Source organism: Cervus canadensis, chromosome 21 (assembly GCF_019320065.1).
Source record: "Cervus canadensis isolate Bull #8, Minnesota chromosome 21, ASM1932006v1, whole genome shotgun sequence".
Classification (NCBI taxonomy): Eukaryota; Metazoa; Chordata; class Mammalia; order Artiodactyla; family Cervidae; genus Cervus; species Cervus canadensis.
In genome coordinates this window covers 18,351,115-18,372,508 of record NC_057406.1, presented here as the reverse complement: position 1 = coordinate 18,372,508, position 21,394 = coordinate 18,351,115, and the positions used below count along the sequence as shown (strand labels likewise).

The window sequence follows — 21,394 nt, the reverse complement described above, 5'->3', positions numbered from 1 at the left end:
TGCTTCTTGTTGTTCAGTCACTCAGTCGTGTCTGATTCTTTGCGACCTCATGGACTGCAGCACGCCAGGCTTCCTGGTCCTTCACCATCTCCTGGAGTTTGCTCAAACTCATGTCCTTTGAGTCGGTGATGCCATCCAACCATCTCATCCTCTGTCATCCCCTTCTCCTCCTGCCTTCAGTCTTTCACATACCTGGAATTTGCAGATCAGGGTGACTGACATGAGAGAGTGGCACAGAGAAAGGTGTCCAAAAGCCATCACGTGAGCTCATCCTCTAAGTCCCTGGCCAAGAGCCAGCTGCACAGATAGGACAAGACTCTGTGGTCCCTGCTGAGAGGACCTCCTGTGGTCGGGCACCAGTGGTGGTGCAGTGCTGACCAGTGCAAACAAAGAAACAAAGCACAACCTGACAAAAAGATCCACCGATAACCGAGCTGCCTTAGAGGATGAACGTTGATGCCCTTAAAAGGAAGACAATATAAACAAAATGTGGTCTATATACATGTTGGGGAGGAGGAAATACCCCCCGCCCAGAGTACTTGTGGCTGGACTAATAATAAAATTGACACAAGACAGATTAACAGGAGAAAGAAAAACACATTTTAATTCATGAACATGGAGGATTCATAGAAATGGGACCTAAGAGGTGACTAAAGCAGGCAGCTTTTACACTTTGCAGACAAAGAAACAATAAATTTGTGAGAAGCTGACTAGGCAAAGAAACTTGGGTTTTGAGTGACCAATCAGTGAAGAATATAGACAGAGTTGGGCACTGGGGTAGTAAATAAAACAAGTAACAAGATTTGTTTATACGAGCTTCTTGGCGCTAAATTCTGTCTTTGGTGATAAGGGTAGACTTCTATTAATACCTCCAGAGGTGGGAAGCACTCCTTTCACAGAAGAGGCTTACTTCCTGCTTTGAGGGAGACAGAAAGGAAGCCCACAGAGTCACTCTTGAATCGGCCATTTCTTAAGTAACTTTAATTGAGAATAATCAATGTGCCACTGAGTCTACCCTGGGCCCCGACAAACACATACAGTGAAATAATATTCAGTCTTTAAAATGAAGAAAATCCTGTCACATCCCATAATATGGATAAACCTTGAAGGCTTTAGTTTAGTTTCTGCTTTACTCTTGTCCAATTCTTTGTGACCTCAGGGACTATAGCCAGCCAGGCTCCTCTGTCCATGGAATTTTCCAGGCAAGAAAAGTGGGTTGCCATTTCCTCCTCAGGGGGATCTTCCTGACCCAGAGATCGAACCCACATCTCCTGCCTCTCCTGCATTGCAGGCAGAAAGGAAATACACTGGTCAGAAAAAGACAAACACTTTGTGATTCCTTCCACTTATACAAAGTATCTAAAATAGTCAAATTCATACAAACAGAAAATTGGTTGGTGGTGGCCAGGAACTGGGGAGGGGGAGGAATGGGGTGTTGTTTAATGGCTAAAGAGTTTCAGTTTTGCAACATGAAAAACTTCTGGAGATTGGCTACATAACAATGTGAATATACTTGTATTAGTCTGCCTAGGCTGTCATGGCAAAATGCCATAGACTTAAACAATCGAAATTTATTTTCTCACTGTTACGAACACTGGAAATCCACAATTAACAGGCTTGAAGAATTGGGGTCTGGTGAGACCACCCACCTTGGGTTGCAGCAGCTACCTTCTCACTATGGTCTCACACAGCCTTTGCTCTGTGCAGGTATGCAAAGGAGAAAGAGCTAGGGATCTCTGTACTGTCTCTTCTGATAATGACACTAAGCTGATCAGAGTAGGACCCCACTGTTATGACCTCATTAACCTTAATTATTACTTCCTTACCGGCCCTTCTCCAACAGAGTCACACTGGAGGTTAAGCCTTCAGCATATGAACTTGGGGGTGGGAGGCGACACAAATATTCAGTCCATAACAATACTTAACAATACTGAACCAACAAACTTTAAAATGGTTAAGATGTTTTTTTTAAAAAAATGAAGAAGGAAAAAAGGAAGGCAACATAGGAACCAGGGCTCCTTGAGGATGTGACTACTTCTAGGGCCAGGATGGAAAATACACAAGATGAGCCTGGAGCATCTTTTAGTCTTTTAGTGCTGGAAAAGCTCCTGAAATCCAAAATGAAACAATTAGAGCAACAAAATTAATTGGATTATATTGTAAGTATTGGATGTATTGGGTTATAACCCAGGAAATGTTTTTAAAAAATTATGAATCCAGGGGACTTCCCTGGTGGTTCAGTGGCTAAGACTCTCTGCTTCCAATGCAGGGGGCCCGGGTTCATACCCTGGTCAGGGAACAAGATCCCATGTGCTGTAACTAAGTCTCTGTAACTAAGACCTCATGCAGTCAAATAAATAAATATATATTTAAAAAAAAAAAAATTATGAATCCACAGCAACTTATTTTTATTTATTCTTAACAAATAAAGATTGTATACATTTAAGATATACAATATGATTTGATATAAGTATTCATTGTGAAATAATTACCACAATCAAATTAATAAAAATGTCCATCACCTCCAATCTGTATGTGTGTGTGTGTGAGTGTGTGTGTGTGTGTTATATGTAGTGGTGGTAACACTTGAAATCTGCTCTCTTAGAAAATTTCAAGTAAACAGTAGTCACTATGATATACATTAGGTCTCAAGAACTTATTCATCTTATAACTGAAAGTTTATACCCTTGATCAATATTTCCCATTTTCCTCCACCCCCCAATCCCTGGTAACCTTTCTACCCTGTGTTACTATGAGTTCAACCATTTTCTGTTGTTCCAAATAGTGAGATCATGTGAGATTGGTCTTTCTGCAGTTTCACTTAGATAATATCCTCTGGGTTTATCTATGTTGTTGCAGAATGGCAGAATTCCCTTCTTTCTAAAAGCTGAATAATTTTCCTTTTTATACATACATCTCACATTTTCTTTATTTATTCATCTATCACCAGACACAAAGGGTTTCCATATCATAGTCATTCTGAGAAATGCTGCAAAGAATGTAGCAGTGTGGGTATCTCTTTGGAATAGTGACTTTTTGTTGGCTACATACCCAGAAGTGGGACTACTGTATCATATGGTGGCTCTATTTTTCATTTTTTTGAGGGGCCTCAGTGTTCTTTCCCTTAGTACACTTGTACACTTCCATTCATTTTGGTTTTTCCTTTGTTCTGCAGAAACAGTTTGATTTGCTGTGTGTGTGTGTGCGCGTGTTAGTTGCTTAGTCGTGTCTGACTCTTTGCAACCCCATAGACTACAGCCCCACTAGGCCCCTCTGTCCATGGGATTCTCCAGGCAAGAACACTGGAGTGGGTTGCCATTTCCTTCTCCAAAAGTAACTACAGAAAGAAAGAAAGTGAAGTCACTCAGTCGTGTCCGATTCTTTGCGACCCCATGGACTGTAGCCTACCAGGCTCCCCCATCCATGGAATTTTCCAGGCAAGAGTACTGGAATGGGTTGCCATTTCCTTCTCCAGGTTGACTTGCTGTAGTCCTACACATTTATTTTGGTTTAGTTGCCTGTGCTTTTGGTGTACATTCCAAAAAACTCATTGCCAAGACCAAGGTCAAGGAGGTTTTCCCCTATGTTTTCTACTAGTAGTTTTATGGTTTCAGATCTTACTTTTAATTTTTTAATCCATTTTGAGTTGTTTTTCTGCATGGTGTAAAAAAGGGGGGCGGGCAATTTCATTCTTTTGCATGTGGAAATCCCCTGGACAGAGAAGCCTGGTAGGCTATAGTCCATGGGGTTGTAAAGAGTCAGACATGACTTAGCAGCTAACAACAAAAACAGTCCAGTTTTCCCAATATCATTTATTTAAGAGACTATCCTTTCTCCATTGTACAGACTTGATTCCTTTCACAGAAATTAGTTGATTAATAAACATGAAGTTGACTTTCTTCATATACATGAAGAAGGAATGATGCACGCAAAATGAAACTGTTCTTCCTATCTTTTTTTTTTTTTTTCCCGAGGTTATTCTCAAGTTTTTGGCTCTACTGTGTTGCTAATGCTTCTTAAGTGAACTCCAGAGGTCTCCCAGAGCAATTTTTGTTAGTAGATAGCTATCTAATTGTTGTTCTTTGTGGGAAGGGCAGAGGTTGGACTCTCCTACTCTGCCATCATGCTGATGTCACTCCTCTAAATCTGTACTGATTTAAATAAATGACAATAAATACATAAATGGGGGAGAAGTTAAAATTTTCCTTACAGAGATTCCAAACAATATATGGAGATATTCCTGCCTCATGATATGCAATTTATTCCTTCTCCCCTTGAGTGTTGGAAGACTTAGTGACTCACTTCTGAAGAATAAGTTATGGATGTGAAATACAGTAATTTTATGGCAGAGAAACCTGGCAAACACAACTGAAACCCATGAACAGGGTTAAATGTGTGAACCACTAGTGATGTTGTGTTGAGATCATGCACCTGAACATGATGCAATGAGAAAGACACCTAATCACTAAAGTATATTTCACCAAAACCCTTAACATCAGACAAACATGAAAAATAATCAAATAACTCCAGTCTGAGAAGTATTCTACTGAATATCTAATCACTACTCTTCAAATTCATCAAGGTCATAACAACATAAAACACCAGAAAAGACTACAAAATAATGAAAACTAATGCAAATGGGTTACATGTAATGGTTAAATGCAAATGGGTTAAATGTAAATGGGTTACATCCTGGAATAGGAAAAAAAAAAATAATGGAAAACTGGTGAGATTCAAAGAAAACCTGGAGTTAGTTAATAATAATGTAGCAATGTTTATTTCTTGGTTTTGACAAATGTACCACGATTATTTAAGATATTGACACTGGGGGAGTGCGGTAAAGGGTATAAAGGAATGCTTCCTACCTTCTTTGAAACTTTGAAGAATTTCAGCAGAGAAGTAGAAACTATAAAATAGAACCAAGTGAATATTCTAAAACAGAAAAAAAACAATATCCATAAATTTTTAGTTTAACATTCTTTCAAAAATGAGATTAACGGCAAATTCGAGATAACTAAAGAAAAAAATCAGTGAATGTAAAAAAAATCAGTGAATGTGAAGATCTATTGCTAGAAATTCTCTAATATGAAGAAAAGAGGAAGAAATGAACTTCTCTTGAGTTCACAGAGTTTCAGTGACCTGTAGGATAATGTCAAGTAGTGAAACGTAAGTGCTATATTTCTGAGGCTCTAGAAATACAGGAGAAATATAATAGAGAAGCACAAGAATTTGAAGAATTAATGGTCAAATAATCCCCAAATATAGTGCAAAACCTAACAGCTATGAGAAAATGAATCCCAATGAGGATAAAAGGAATATCACACATAAAGAATAATGTGATAAAACTGCTGAAAACCAAAGATGAAGAGAAAATAATGCAAGCAGTCAGACAAAAATAACACATTAACAAAGGAGAACAATGACAAGAATGGTAGCTGAATTTTCATCAGAAACCAAAAAGGAGAAAGACAACAAAATGACATTTTTAGAAAGGTAACAGAATAATAACACTATTGGTTCAGCCACTACAAAAACAGTATGGAGGGTCCTCAAAAAATTAAAAATAAAACTACCATATGATCCAGAAATTCCATTTCTGGGGACATATCCAAAGGAAATAAAGTCACATTCTCAAAGAGATACTGTGCCTCCATGTTCACTGCAGCATTATTTTTAATAGTTAAGACATGGCAATAACATGTGTCCATCAATTAATGGTTAGAGAAAATGTGAGACATATACACCTGTCTCACATTTATAGATACATATATGTATGTATGTTCAGTTCAGTTCAGTCACTCAGTCGTGTCCAACTCCTTGCGACCCCATGAAGCGCAGCACGCCAGGCCTCCCTGTCCATCACCAACTCCCAGAGTTTACTCAAACTCACGTCCATTGAGTTGGCGATGCCATCCAACCATCTCATCCTCTGTTGTCCCCTTTTCCTCCTGCCTTCAATCTTTCCCAGCATCAGGGTCTTTTCAAATGAGTCAGCTCTTCACATCAGGAGGCCAAAGTACTGGAGTTTCAGCTTCAACATCAGTCCTTCCAACGAACACCCAGGACTGGTCTCCTTTAGAATGGACTGGTTGGATTTCCTTGCAGTCCAAGGGACTCTCAAGAGTCTTCTCCAACACCACAGTTCATAAGCATCAATTCTTCGGCACTCAGCTTTCGTTATAGACCAACTCTCACATCCATACATGACTACTGGAAAAACCATAGCCTTGACTAGACAGACCTTTGTTGGCAAAGTAATGTCTCTATTCTTTAATATGCTGTCTAGGTTGGTCATAATTTTCCTTCCAAGGAGTAAGCATCTTCTAATTTCATGGCTGCAATCACCATCTGCAGTAATTTTGGAGCCCCAAAAATAAAGTCTGTCACTGTTTCCACTGCTTCCCCATCTATTTGCCATGAAGTGATGGGACCGGATGCCATGACCTTAGTTTTCTGAATGTTGAGCTTTAAGCCAACTTTTTCACTATCCTCTTTCACTTTCATCAAGAGGCTCTTTAGTTCTTCTTCCCTTTCTGCCATAAGAATGGTGTCATCTGCATATATAGGTAATTACAGTGTGCTGAATAGTTTCCTGTGCTATTCAGAAGATTAGTATTAGTTATCTATTCTATATATAGTCATGTGTATATGTGAATAAAACCACTTTCTAAACAAAGTAAACTAGTTTACTACTAACAGTTTACTGGTTCAGACCCCATTATTAGACCCCATTACTGTGCATGTGGGAGGAGGGGCTGGATGTGGTGCAGTGTGGGGAGCATCCTTGCTAATGAAGAGGCTAGAGGCCCAGAGCAGGAAGGCAAAAAATAACCTCTAACTTCTACTTGTACCTCTGACAAGAACCTTGAGATCAGTTCTGACAGGTGGCTCCCAGAAAGGGCACTGAGCCTCAGAAGCAGGGAGTGGCCCAGGTCATTTGCAACTGGATGGAAAAGGAAGTTCTCCCTTGCCCCCACTCCTGAAGAAGAAATTATTCCACTTTTGTTGTTGTTTAGTTGCTAAGTTCTGTCCAGCTCTTTTGCAATCCTATGGACTATAGTCTGCCAGGCTCCTCTGTCCATGGGATTTCCCAGGCAAGAATATTGGAGAGGGTTGCCATTTCCTTCTCAGGGGATCTTGCCGACCAGGGATTGAACCCGTGTCCTCTGCACTGGCAGGCGGATTCTTTACTCTACTGGGAAGCCCTACTCAATTGCATTTCAGTACCTTTCTCCACCTCCCACATGTACACTTCTCTCCCTCCAGCCTAACACTACTCTGGGAAATGACCAAGAGGAAGACTTCTGAAATGACCAATAAATGAACATCAATTTTAGAATGAAAGTTCAATATAAAGGGGATTTTTGGTTTTTTTCCCTGCTGTATCCCCCAAACTTGTAACAGTATCATTGCTCTCAGTATCTTGTTGAATAAATTGATAAGGTCAAATCAATAGTAATGACTTAAATGACTGGCAATCCATGCAGCAAATTATACAACCATTTTAAAATGTATTTGTAAATTTCATGATATGGCGAAATAGTTGACTTAACGTTTTTGTGTTTTTTTTTCTAAGAGGAAAGAAATAACCCTCATGAAGGAAATACACAACCTCGTGGTAACTTTATGGATTTCTGATTAATAGTTCACTGTTTTCTTTTATTAGTTACTTTTATTACCAGAAAGCAACTCATCTTTCAATTTTTTTTTTAAAGACACATCCAAACCCAACCCAAATATGCCACCTAGCCTGAATTGAATGCCCCAGGTAATTAAAAAAAAAAAAAAAGACTCAGGATGGATTCTATACACCTATACAACTAATTACCCCTAAACGATGAAAACAGAATGCTAACTCCACAACTTAAGAGCTGGGGAGCCCAAGGTAGGTAACTTAACCTCCATCGCCTTTAATTTATTCATCTGTAACGTTGGGATAAGGTACTTCCTCATTAAGGTGAGCTTGGAGGTGAATTCATTCTCGCCTAAAGCACTTTCAACAGTACCGGGCACCGCGGGGCTACGCAAGTGTTGGCTTCTTCTATTATTCATTCAAAATGCTGTTCAAGGTCTGGTGAAGATAACAACTCAAAATCTAGTCCCCATCCGCCAAGACAGAGGGAGGCAAATGCAACGGAGGAATCCGAGCAGAAGGAAGCCAGCCTGAAGCTGATCGGAGCAACCAGCGGGCACTCGAAGGACGGCGGGATTCCGTCTCAAGAGGGTGAGTCCCAGGGTCACTGGGGATCCAAACCAAGTTCTCACAACGGGTAGGACTTCAACACGCGGCTAAGACGCCAGACGTGAGGGACACCGCGAAGGCTCTCGGCCAAGGCGCAAAGACCAAAACGGAGTTGCTCGGGTCAGAATTGGTTGCAGAGTGTTCATCACACAAAATGCCACAGGGGTGACAAGGTTAAGTCGAATAGTAACAACCGTCACACTTCAGGGTACTAAACCGCAGACAGGACGTAAAGTGACGTTAAGAAAGTCAGAATGACGACCCAGTCAACGCTCTCCACTATCGTCTAGATGCCGACGTTGGACATCAAGCGACTCGCGGCCGGCACACGGCGAACCAGCGTCCCCCTCAGGCGGCAGACGTTGAGGCAGCACCCGTTCTGAAACAGCATCAGAGAGAAGCAGTCGCGCGCGAGAACTACAGCTCCCGCCACAGCCTGGGGGCAGGCCCCGCCCTGCACTTCCGCTTCCGCCACCGCCCTCTCGTGCCGCCACCGCCCTCACGTGCCCCCTCCGTCCAACCTACCAGGGAGCGTGACCGCGCGTGACCCCGCGTGACTGGGGGCCCGAGCCGAGAGGCCAGGAGGTGGGACTCTGGGACCCCCGTTAGTAGAAACGCAACCCGAAAAGGTGGAACTAAACTCGCAACTCTCGATAGGGATTGGAGTTGTTACGGTGGAGAAGGAGCCTAACGCCCACGATCCTGGCCAATCAGCGTCCGGGATGATCTGAAAGGCCGGAAAGGGGAAAGGGGCCAAATGGTTCTGCGGTCACATGCCGCGGGGTCTAGTGGGAGGAGCAGTTGCCCAGCGGCCACCCGGAGCTTCCTGTTTCCGGTTCCCAGAGTGGAGCTCAGCTAGTCGCTAGGAGGGACGCTGGCTCCGCCACGAGCTCTGGGATCCGGGTCTGTGGCCAGCCCCTCGCTTGCCCTGTCTCCGAGCGACGGGCAGCTGCTGGGCCGGGGGTTCTGAGCTTTGCCTGCTCTCTTTGCACGTGACATGTGAGTATGAGGGGCGTGGAGGAGGAGGGGCTGGAGAGTGCTCACCCCTCGTGGCAGTGACGGGGGCCGGGATCTCTTAAGTCTCGCTTGACCCGGGTCTTAGCCCAAAACTCCACATAAGGAGCCCAAGGGCAGAAAAACGGAGGCGTGAGGTTGGGGAGTCACAGAGTCCCCGAGGGAGTGAGGGAGAACGGATCTCCAAGACTGGAGAGGGGATTTAAGTGTTTGGAAGGCAGGGAAAGGAAGATCGCTGAGTCTGGAGTCCGCTCGAGTTGTTACTACATACCCGTAGACTGGGTTTTGGCCCGCATCGTGGAGGGAGGTCAAGGGGCTTCGTTTGTAAAGGATATGGCCCTCAGCAGTTGGAAAATCGGGAGACCAGACGCAGCGCGATTGTCTGGAGCCCTCTAGGAAGTTTGAGGGAGGTGAATGTGTGTTAAGAGTCCTCATAGAGCGATTTGTGTTCCTCTTTGTAGGGAGCTTCAGCGTTTGGTCCATAGAGCTGATTTCCTAAGGCTTTTCAACGTTGAGTTGTTCAGCTAGTTAGGGCTACTCTTCCAGAAGTGTGAGCTGCTGGAGACTGGAGATAAGGGCCGCCGTATCAAAAATGAGCCAGAGAGAAGAAAGTAGAAATTCCAGTGACAAACGGGAAATGTTCATGGCTAGTCTTAAGGACTGGGGAAAGTGAGTGGTACAGGGGCCCAGCGATGTAAAGTTCTTTCCAGTTCCTGGCTCCAGTCATCCCATTGAAGGAGAATTTTTTAGCATTAACCCAAATGAATCTATGGTTATAGAACAAGAAAGTTGAAAGGGATGCTTCAAAATCTTTAAGCCTTGCTGCTTAAACTTGCACCTTGAGAATCTAATTGTAGCACATTAAAAAGAGACTACCCAGCCCTTGGATTTCATCCCCTTGTGTGTGCTTGCTTAGTTGCTCAGTCGTGTCAGACCCTTTGGGCTGTAGCCGGCCAGGTTCCTCTGTCCATGGGGTTTTCCAGGCAGGGATTCTGGAGTGGCTTGCCATTTCCTTCTCTAATTCATCCCCTTACTGATACATTGTTGCATTCCTTTTTTTTATCAGGTAGTTTTCAGAAAATATCTTTGTGCCATGATTCATTCCGGTTGCCTTATTAACTTCATACACCTTTTAGTACTTGTATAACCTAAAGCAAGTAATTTCAGCTCTATAAGAATCAGTTTCTTCATCTGTAAAGTGGGGGAAATTATACCTGCTTTTCTGGGTTGTGAAGATTAATGAACATAATCTAGATAAAGCTCTTAGCGCATACGCCACAGAATCAGAGAAGCAGCTCAAATGTAGCCAAACCTTAAGCAAGAAAGAGAAGAATATAAATTTATTCTTATCCTATCTTTTTGAACCAATGAGCAAATAAAAGATAGCTCAATTCAACTAATGCTGACTGCAGGGTGTTTAGCTGTTCATCCTTTTCTAGTTGTGTGAGAGTCTTTGTTCTAATTTGGGAAAAGAAATCCTCAACTGTTAACAGATAAGGAACTAACTTCGAAGCCAAAGAACACAGCCTTCTGTGCGAGCATCCCTCAAGAAAGCTGGTCCTGGAAAAAAGAGTATCAATCTAATAAAAGGAGCCTCATTTCATTTTAGTCGGTTGGTCACATTGTGTGTTGAGCAGTGAGTTAATTTAGGGAAGATAGGAGTTGGAGGTCTGGGTTCTTCATTCCGCCTTCTATTCTGTGAACTGTGAGAGGTCACTTCCCCTTCTTGCTTTGTCAAAAAGAAAGCAAGACTTTGGCTGCCTGCTCTGATCATTCCAAAAAATTAATGTGAAAAGAAGATGTACATGTAGTGGTTAGTGTAAACCATGAGCTCAGAGCCTGACTATCTGGTTCACACTGCTCACTTACTATGTTTAGTTTTCTCATCTGTAAAATAAGAGTAATTGTATTTACTGCATAGGGTTTTGGTAAGGCTTAACTGGTTAATGTATGTTAAATTCCATACATACATTAACCAGTTAAGCCTTACCAAAACCCTATGCAGTAAATTCCTGGAGAAGGAATTTAACATACCCACTCCAGTACACTTGCCTGGGAAAGTCCCATGGATGGAGAAGCCTGGTAGGCTACACCCCATGGGATCACAGAGTCGGACACGACTGAGCAACTTCACTTTCACTTTCACACATGTTAAACTCCTAGCAAAAAGCAAGCACTCTGTTAACTATTTTCTATTGATGCTCTAAATGTATTTATGGGAGAGAGTCTCACATTTGGGGAGCTGCTCAGGTGGTACTAGTGCTAGAGAACCTGCCTACCAATGCAGGAAACTTAATAAGAGACGGGTTCGATCGCTGGGTTGGGAACATCCCCTGGAGAAGGACATGGCAATGATTCCAGTATTCTTGCCCAGAGACTTCCATGGACAGAGGAGCCTGGCGGGCCACCATCCATAGGGTCACAGAGTTGGACAAGACTGAAGTGACTTAGGACACATGCATGCTCAGACTTTGGGATTGGCTATACTTAACTCTGCAGACACCAAGTCAGGGAGATGACTTCCCAAGTATTGGTTGCCCTAGTGGAATGTGGGAAACAGAACATCAAGTGTAATTTTGTTTAACTGTTTCTTGTGGTGCCTTGGCGGTGTGGTCAGCCACTTCAGGATGAAGCTGAACATCTCTTTCCTAGCCACTGGTTGTCAGAAACTCATTGAAATGGACGATGAACAAAAACTTCGTATCTTTTCTGAGAAATGTATAGACACAGAAGTTGCTATTGACGCTCTGGGTGAAGAATGGAAGAGTTGTGTGGTCCGAATCAGAGGTGGGACAAGCAAACAAGGTTTCCCCATGAAGAAGGTGTCTGGACCCATGGCAGAGCCTGCACCTGCTACGGAGTAAGGGGCATTCCTGTTACAGACCAAGGAGGACTGGAGAAAGTGCAAATCTGTACATGGGTGCCAGTCTGAGTGTTCTCAATTTGGTCATCATAAAAGAGGGAGAGAAGGATACTCCTGGCCTCACTGATGCAACTGTGGCTTGTCACTTGGGGTTAGCAGAAGAGCTAGCAGAATCCACTGTGGTCTTTCTGTGTGGCCACAAGTATGCTGCGAAGTAGCCCCTAAACAAAGAAGGTGAGAAACCTAGGACCAAAGCTCCCAAGATTCAGCATCTTGTTACTCCAGTATTGTGCAACACAAATGTCAACGTATTGTCTGAAGAAACAGCATAGTAAGAAAAATGAGAAACAGGCTCCAGGAGATGCTCAGCTTTTGGCCAAGACAGTGAAGTGGGCCAAAGAAAGACTCCAGGAACAGATTGCTAAGAGGTGAAAGCTGTCCCCTCTCAGAGTTTCTACCTCTGAGTCTTGAGTCCAGTCAAAAATGAGATGTCCCTTTGAAAAAAAAATGAGATGGTCTAAGAGTAACAAATAAGTAAGATCAGACATTCAAAAAAAAATATGTTTAGGATAGTGGAGAAAATTTATTCAGGTACCTATTAGTACCTATTAAATTCTGCTTATTTTAAGTTTTAAATAGAATCAATGGAATCAGTGGACCAGCATGAAGAAGAATTAGGGGACTTTAAAGAGTATTCAGGCCAAAGTCTAGACTTGTAGTAGAATATATTTTATTGTAAATGAGAAAAAGTTGGAAGAATTGAATCTTTGTATCAGGAAAATTGGTGATACTTTATAAAATTAGCAGGTAGCAATGGCCTGGGGGATGATTAATGAATACCAAAGTGAATTCTTCTGCAATAGTAAATCAGTGTATCCTGGGTGTATAAAGGGGCTTCCCAGGTGGCGCTTGTGGTAAAGAACCTGCCTGCCTGTGCAGGAGACATAAGAGACGTGGGTTCGATCCCTGGGTCAGGAAGATTCCCCAGGAGGAGGTTGTGGCAACCCATTCCAGTATTCTTGGTTGGAGAATCCTGTGGACAGAGTAGCCTGATGGGCTTTCCTGGTAACTCAGCTGGTAAAGAATCCACCTGCAATGCAGGAGACCCTGGTTCAATTCCTGGGTTGAGAAGATCCCCTGGAGAAGGGATAGGCTACCCACTCCAGTATTCTTGGTCTTCCCTGGTGGCTCAGCTGGTAAAGAGTCCACCTGCAATGCGGGAGACCTGGGTTGGGAAGATCCCCTGGAGAAGGGAAAGACTACCCACTCCAGTATTCTGGCCTGGAGAATTCCATAGAAAGAGGAGTCTGGCAGGCTACAGTCCATGGGGTCGCAAAGAGTCAGACATGACTGAGCGACTTTCACTTTCACTACAGTCTATTCATAGGTGTATAAATGAAATTAGAGAAAAGAAAATGAGTTTGGAAAACAGAGCCACATGTTTCCATACCTAAAACAGTTCAAGCATCGTATGAATTGGATGTGTTAATTGTAAAGTGACTTGGTGATTCTCAAGAGTTATCAGCAACTGGAATGTAGGAAGACAGGTATACTTACTAGAAATCTAGAAACTCTTGGATTTCATGGCTTGAGGTGGGTGTTAGAATACTTACTCAGACCACTCATCTGGACCTCATGAAGTTTGTTCATCCTATCATTTAAATGATTGAATGATTTTTTTAGAGATGAGACAGAACAGATAGATGTCAAATCTTAGGTGCTGTGGTTATGTTAATCTCTGTTCATCATTTTTGTGGTAAGTATGAACAAAGACTGTTAGATGCTTCTGAATATTAAAATGAGGACTTAGGGCCCAAAGTATTCAGGTCTCTTTCTCTGTTTTACATCTTTCTTAATAACTTTCAACTAGCCCTTATCAAGTGTTCATTGTAATTCAAGTATTATCTTAAGAGGAGGGTTTAAGTAGTTTTAATGAACTAGTATTAAGCTTTAAATAATGAAACATCTCAACCTAACTTCTCACCAAATGGTGGAGGCAAGGATATCTCCATCAGGCTGTCATAAGTAATTCTTTTATGTTCTCTGCTTTCCCTTTTCTCAGCTCTATAGTTATGTTCAATGAAGGACTTAACCTATGAATTAGACTGAATGTGATTAATTTATATAGTATCTTGACACGGGTGATAGATAACTATATGTGTGTGTGTATATATGTACAGATGTATGGGTTTTCTGACACAAGTAGATATTAATATGTGTGTGTGTGTTTATGTATAGATGTATGGGTTTCCTGACACAGGTGATAGGTAGATACTAATATCTGTGTGAGTGTGTGTGTGTGTGTGTGTAGTTGTATGGGTTTCCTGATACAAGTGATAGATATTAATGTATGTGTGTGTGTATATATATATATAGGTGTGTGGGTTTCCTGACACAGGTGATAGGTAGATATTATTATATATATTATATGTGTGTCTATATGTGTATAGATGTATGGGTTTCCTGACACAGGTGCTTTGGCACAGAGATATTGAAAGGTACTATTTGTTGCAGGTGCCAAAGAATCTTACTGTTCAGCAAGATCAAAATACTCTTCATTGGTGACACTTAAGTATTCTCTAAGCCATTGATTGATTCTTCTGACAATTTCTAGGACCAAAAATGTATTCTTGTTTTATGCACACATTGCAGAAATCTCAACAACTGTCTGTGTACACTAACTCTGCCCCACTAACTCTGCTGTCCACTTTGTTGATTGCACATGAAAGGGGCACAGTAAAGACTGGAAATGAGAGTGGTATCAGGTGAGGGAATCACGTAGGAAGAGTCTTTTAAAATATGTTTTAAGACTTCCCTAGTTGCTCAGTGATAAAGAATGCACTTGCCAATGCAGGAGACACAGGTTCTATCCGTGGTCCAGGAAGGTTCCCCCATGCCCTGGAGCAACTGATCCCATGTGCCACGACTGCTGAGCCTGTGCTCTAGGGGCCAGGAGGCGCAACTACTGAAGCCCACAAGCCCTAGAACATGTGCTCCACAACAAGAGAAGCCACTGCAATGAGAAGCCCGCGCACCACAACTAGAGAGTAACCCCCGCTTGCTGCAACGAGAAAGAAGTTCATGCAGCACTGAAAACCCAGCACAGCCAAAAATAAATGAAATTATTTTTTAAAAGATAATAAAAGTTTTGAGAAAAAAAGAAACCTGGAGACTTAAGCATCCAATTCTGTATATTAGATAATGAGGAAAAAAAGAGCTTGAAGTAGAGACAAGAAGATAAAGCCCCACATCATAATAGTGAAGAAAACTGTCCAGTGTAAAGTAATAGGTGGTGGGTGGAAGATTAACAGGTTAAAAAAAAAAAATGCCATTCATTTATTACACATTCATGTGCTCTATTTCTTTCCCCGATCCTCTCCCTGTTTCCCCAAAATACACATTCCCTGTCCCAAAAGGATGTCCCCCCTCCACAGCTCCTGGAGGACTGGCCTGCTCCTGCTGCTGCTCTTCTCCGTGGCAGTCAGAGAATCTTGGCAGACTGAAGAGAAAACATGCGACCTGGTGGGAGAAAAGGGTAAAGAATCAGAGAAAGAGTTGGCTCTCCTGAAGAGGCTGACACCACTATTTAACAAAAGGTAAATGAGAAGAACCTTAAAGGCCTTGAGAAAAAACAACTTTATTAAAGAATCTCCTCTTATTGACTGTATTAATTTTTGTTATATTACTACTGAATATAGAGGGAATACATGTATCATAACCTCCTCTGAGAGATGGTTCTAATCTGTATTTTAACAACGTTGGCCTTATTTGGCCATGCTGTCTTGCTTTACTGTATGATGGAGAGCACGTGCTCGGCCCAGTGTTCAGCAGTGATGTGCAGGTACTTTATGCAGAAGAGGAGCTGTTGGTAAGATTGGACCCAAGAGACCAGCTTGTAGGAATTAAAAAGCATTATTCGATACCTTGATATTCAGAAGTATCAGATGAACATATTTAGGCCTACTACTACATCATCGTACGGGCTTCCCAAGATGGTTCAGTGGTAAAGAATCTGCCTGCCAAGCAGCAGATGCGGGTTCAGCCCCTGGGTTGGGAAGAACCCCTGGAGAAGGAAATGGCAACCCACTCCAGTATTCTTGCCTGGAGAATCTTATGGACAGAGGAGCCTGAAGAATACAGTCCATGGGGTCACAAAGAGTCGGACACTGAAAATGAAAGTGAAGGGGGCTTTCCTGGTGGCTCAGATGGTCAAGAATATGCCTGCAATGTAGGAAACCTGAGTTTGATCCCTGGGTTAAACATGACTAAGCAACAACAACATGTCATCATAAGTGTCAAGAATCTTCAGATACATAAATCTGAAGATAATCTTTAAGGAACTAGGATATATATCATGAACGTACACCCTTATTCACAGGGAGGTACTAGCTAATACTTCAGCGTAGTCTAGGACAATTATTCTAGAAATGTCTAGAATACTAACTGTCTTGGAGTCTGTATTTTCATCAGTTGTCATCAACAGTTAGTCTGTCTGGGTCATAGTTAACCTCACGATGCAACAGATATTCACTAGGACATTTAGCCGTGATGTTTGATAAATAAGTTGAACACACTGTTTGAACAGAGGCTTCTCTTTCTAAGGCTGACAGCTCTAACTGTCCTCTTCCTCCTCTCTCTGCATTTCTGCTCCCAGCTTTGAGAGCACCGTGGGCCAGAGCCCAGACATGTACAGCTATGTGTTCCGGGTGTGCCGAGAAGCTGGCAACCACTCCTCCGGGGCAGGCCTGGTGCAGATCAACAAAAGTAACGGGAAGGAGACAGTAGTTGGGAGATTCAACGAGACTCAGATCTTCAATGGAAGTAAGAGTCTCCCTGTTGATCAGCTCACTGAATCCCTGTGATAACCCTGTATGTCTCGGCCCTTCCCAGGCTGTATCATATGGATGTGTGTGGTTCAGCTCACCTGAGATACCTGCAAACCACAAAACACCCAGCTCCACCACGCCACCACAACCAAGGCTCAGGACATTTATGTGTTTGTGTTAAAGTGAAATTAAGCTTTTTGAAGGCCAGTCATTCTACAAAAGTCTCCCCACCAACTTGAGTTATGTTGATAATATTTCTCAAAAGCCATAAAATCATTGCTGGAAAGGACTATGTGAGCAACTATGGTTTATTTTATTCCCTTAAGCAGATAAATAACTAAGTGCAGGTTGTTGTTGCTGTAAATAACATAATAAAACACAATGTCAACAGTTTGGGGCTGGGGTCAGAAGAGTAGATTTTTTATCCAGCTCATATTTACTTATCCTATGACTTTGAAAAATCATTTGACTTTTTGTTTTCTCATACGCAAAGTTGGAAGGAGAATCCTTACCTTGGTCACCTCACATGATTATTAATCAAATGGTTTTGCAAAAGAAATTTGAACAAGTAAATACTGAAGAAGGAAAAGTGTCCCCAGTCTTCAAAGTCATCTACTTTGAATTTATCTGTGGTTAATTTAAGATCTTAGGCTTTCCCTTGCCACCCAGTAATTGAAGCCTCTTGATGTTAGCAGGTATTCAGAGAATGTGAGTCATGACTAAGTATGGATCATAATTGTATTTGCACTATCGGTTGCCTACTTTTAGTGTGGGAAATCAAGATTATTCTTGTATGCGTATCTGGTTCTTAGTTGTCTTAACAAGGGAACACAAGCTGTTGTAAAGGGGCGGGTTTTAACTGGTATTTCTGGTATACCAGAGTTCATCCTGAGGGTTATTTTAACTAAAACCAACTTCATTGAACTTGGTTCCATTCTCCCACAGTACCCAGGTCTGTCTCTGCTTTTCCCCCACCCCCAAGCTCCTTTTTCCTTGTCCATCCTCAGGTAATTGGATCATGCTGATCTATAAAGGGGGAGATGAATATGACAACCACTGTGGCAGGGAGCAGCGGCGGGCAGTGGTGATGATCTCCTGCAATCGACACACCCTAGCGGTGAGGCACCCCGGGGCCTGGGAGCCTAGAGAGCCTAGGAGCCTAGAGAGGAGATGAAGGGACTGACCTGAGGTGGTACAGAAAGTCCAGAGGGAACAAGACAATTGGGGTGGATGAGGTAAAACTAGACATTCAGGGACTTCCCCGGAAGTCTGGTGGTTAAGACTTGCCACTTCCAGTGCAGGGGACGTGAGTTCAACCCCTGGTTGGGGAACTAAGATCACAAATGCCATTTGGTAGCTGCCAAAAAATTTTTAAAAAGTAGTTCAGTTTTTCCCTGAGTCAGAGGCATCCGTCTTCCATCATACATGGAAAATAAGTTCTTAAACCAAGAGAAAGCAAATGTTTAGGGGGGGTTTGTGGGTTTGTGCTCCTTTTCAGACAGGCGTCAGAAGCAAACACCTTACCACATAAATGTTTTGTCTGTCCTCTTACCATCAGGACAACTTTAACCCTGTGTCTGAGGAGCGAGGCAAAGTCCAAGATTGTTTCTACCTCTTTGAGATGGACAGCAGCCTGGCGTGTTCCCCAGAGATCTCCCACCTTAGCGTGGGTTCTATCTTACTTGTCACGTGAGTCCTTCTTCCTTTATCAGTCCAAGCCTTTTTTTTTAACTCAGCAATCACTTGGAAGTATACGGGTCCAAATAGTGTGTGTGCATTTGTTTGCTATGTTATAATTGGAGGGGAAAGAAGTCTGTGAATATCCTCTTTAAACTCTGCAAGTTTAAAAAAATGAGACTTAATGTTTTATCCCCAATAATATATGCATTTGGAGATGGGGTTTTTTCCCTACTGGAGGACTGGACAGTTTTTATTACTCTCCCATTATTAGATTATTAGAACTTTTGAAGAAATTGGACTGTTTATCTAATGGTGACTGTTCTCAACCCTAAGTGAGTCACACACTGTCTTGCTTTTTTCTGATCCAAAGGTTTTCTCAGACAGACAGCACTCTAATTGGTTCTCGCAGGCTCTACCAGCCCCCTTTTTCTTTCAACTGACTACCCTTTTTGTTATTCCATTTTTATGGAACAGCTTAGGAAACAGGTAACAATGAATGGGCTTTACTGATTCTCGGGTTTTGAGTATGGATGTCTTTCTCCCTCACAGGTTTGCCTCACTGGTCGCAGTCTATATCATCGGGGGGTTCCTGTACCAGCGACTGGTGGTCGGAGCCAAAGGAATGGAGCAGTTTCCCCACTTGGCCTTCTGGCAGGATCTTGGCAACCTGGTGGCAGTAAGTAACAGGGCAGCTGGGAGACAAAACAGATGACTGACCATTCATCCTGGTTTGCCCAGACTTGAGGGTTTCCTGAGACACAGGACTTTTGGCTGCTAAAACCACCCCAAGTCCCAGCAAACCAAGACAATTGGTTGCCCTAATACAGGGTAATAAGTAACATAGCACCTTAACGTCTGACCTTCCAGACTGACTGGAAGAACGGTACTGTTGCTTAGGTTTATGAAACTGATCCAGCTATTTACGGGCCTACATGAGGAGAGGGTGTTTCCCCAAATTCAGTTTAGGCCAATCACTGGAGCTTTGGGGTTTTCTGTTCATTATCCCTGGAGAAAGCTAGTTCTTGCCACCTTCTTAGACAATAAACACACTGTGCCCACCTGAAAGTTGCTGATTTCACATGATCACTTCTTTTGCTCTTCCCCCTATAGGATGGCTGTGACTTTGTATGCCGCTCTAAACCCCGAAATGTGCCTGCTGCCTATCGTGGTGTGGGGGATGATCAGCTGGGGGAGGAGTCAGAAGAAAGGGATGATCATTTATTACCAATGTGATTGCACTTTAGATGTCCAGCTTCTTCAGCCCCCAAACCAAAGCATCCTCTGGCAGATTTCTGAAGCAGCCTCCACTCCAGTCTCTCATCTCACCCTCAATCTCGCTCTTGCTTTCTGGTTTGCTTTTGGTTTGCATCCACCTGTCAGTAGTAGAAATGCCTTTCCCTTTGTTCCCTGTTTGGTTTTCCCTCCCGAGAGGTACAGCTGCAGGACAGAGATAATATAATAGGGCCAATCACAGCAGAGGCTGTTGCACTGTGTCTTTATACCAGAAAGTACAAGTAGAGGAGTTACTGTGAGCAAAAGGGTGCAGCAGGCTCCCTGACTTTCTTTTTTAAACACATTTTCACAAGTTTTTGAGACACTGGATTTCTTTAATTAAAAAAAAAAACATTATTTATAGGTTTGATTGCTTTCATGCTGTCACTCTGCCCTACAGTAGTCTCCATGAGAGTCCGGATGTAACTTGCTGCTGGGAACTGTTTTGCAGTGATTACTTGGTCACAATCCAAGGACTGCCATTTGGTCTGAGCCTGGACCAAGAGGTTGTAGACTTATTTCTCCCACCTCGGGTCAGGATGGAAACTGTGAAATTTCCCAGGATTACAAGGTAACCAAACATCATTGGCTGGCACTGGAGTGACCTTACAGCTGGAACTGGGCCCTGGGTTATCATCTTGGGTTACTGGTCCACCTGCAGCTAAAATACCTAATCCGGAAGTCCAGCCCATTGGAAGGGATGCTGAAATGGACCTCCTGTGCCACCAGGGTTGCAGAAGCAGGAAGTCCATTTACCTTGTAGTGGGATACCCTTGATGGCTTGCTTCTCCCACTTGCAGTCAAAGCTGGCAGAGCTTTTCTTACTCCTGAAATGTTCCCTCTACCAGTATTTCTAAACACGTTGCACTTTCCTTCACAGGCATTTGTTTTGGCTTTTTTTTTTTCCGTTGGTGCCCTCCAGTCTCCTGGAAAGGGAATGGAAGCAGAAGTGGGACATGCAGGGCCCTGCCACCTTCGGCCCTGGGTGCAGGCTCCTGCTGCGCCTGTCCTTGCTTCTGGCTCAGGGACGTGTCTTCTTACCTAGCATATCTCCGTGGGGAGAGGGGCTTAAACCTCTGATGCTTCCACCCTTCCATTTAGGCCACATGCCCAGAAACCTGGCCTGATCTTTGTGTGACAGGGAGCCTGGGCCGCTGAAGAGGAACGTGGCTCCCCTGGCCACATGAGGATGGAATCAATAAGCAGGGGGCTTTTTTAGCCTTTAGGAAAGAAAATGAAATTATTTCATCTTTGGACTTTTAGATACTTTTAGATATTTCATCTTTGGACTTTGGAATGGTATTTTTTCTTTTCTAAGCAGGGAAAATGATGTTATATAAGCATTTTTCTGTTACTTGTTTGCATCCCTCCCCCATACTCTGGTGTTTTAAAAATGCGAAAAATATACATTTTTTGTACAAAAACACTTAAAAGATTAAAAAAAAAAAAATGTCGGCCTAGTCATTTGTGTGGAAGAAGCCAGTAGATACACTGGAA

General features: G+C 42.8%; 1 protein-coding gene and 1 long non-coding RNA gene across 3 annotated transcripts; one reads left to right on the top strand and one right to left on the bottom strand.

Moving 5' to 3' along the window:
• Positions 1 to 7,926: 7,926 nt before the first annotated feature.
• Positions 7,927 to 8,925, bottom strand: LOC122423254. The gene is made up of 2 exons (XR_006264110.1): positions 8,768 to 8,925; positions 7,927 to 8,621 (listed from the first exon to the last, which is right to left on the bottom strand). It is a non-coding gene; the product is annotated as an uncharacterized LOC122423254 (long non-coding RNA).
• M6PR (mannose-6-phosphate receptor, cation dependent) lies at positions 8,731 to 21,359 on the top strand. Of its 2 annotated transcripts, none has more exons than XM_043440099.1 (7): positions 8,731 to 8,827; positions 15,536 to 15,715; positions 16,774 to 16,940; positions 17,953 to 18,062; positions 18,504 to 18,634; positions 19,175 to 19,301; positions 19,736 to 21,359. In XM_043440099.1, exons 2-7 carry the CDS (start codon positions 15,537 to 15,539, stop codon positions 19,856 to 19,858), a joined length of 837 nt encoding a protein of 278 aa, XP_043296034.1. In that variant the 5' UTR covers positions 8,731 to 8,827; position 15,536; the 3' UTR covers positions 19,859 to 21,359. The 2 variants fall into 2 exon arrangements, with proteins under 2 accessions (XP_043296034.1, XP_043296033.1); XM_043440098.1 differs by lacking the exon at positions 8,731 to 8,827 and adding an exon at positions 8,952 to 9,241.
• The last annotated feature ends 35 nt before the right edge of the window (positions 21,360 to 21,394 follow it).

What these genes read in the sequence shown, in the direction of transcription:
- M6PR (XM_043440098.1), top strand. An exon ending in GACTCAGATCTTCAATGGAA is followed by an intron (nt 16,941 to 17,952) that starts GTAAGAGTCTCC and finishes GTCCATCCTCAG; the next exon opens with GTAATTGGATCATGCTGATC. An exon ending in ATCTTGGCAACCTGGTGGCA is followed by an intron (nt 19,302 to 19,735) that starts GTAAGTAACAGG and finishes TTCCCCCTATAG; the next exon opens with GATGGCTGTGACTTTGTATG.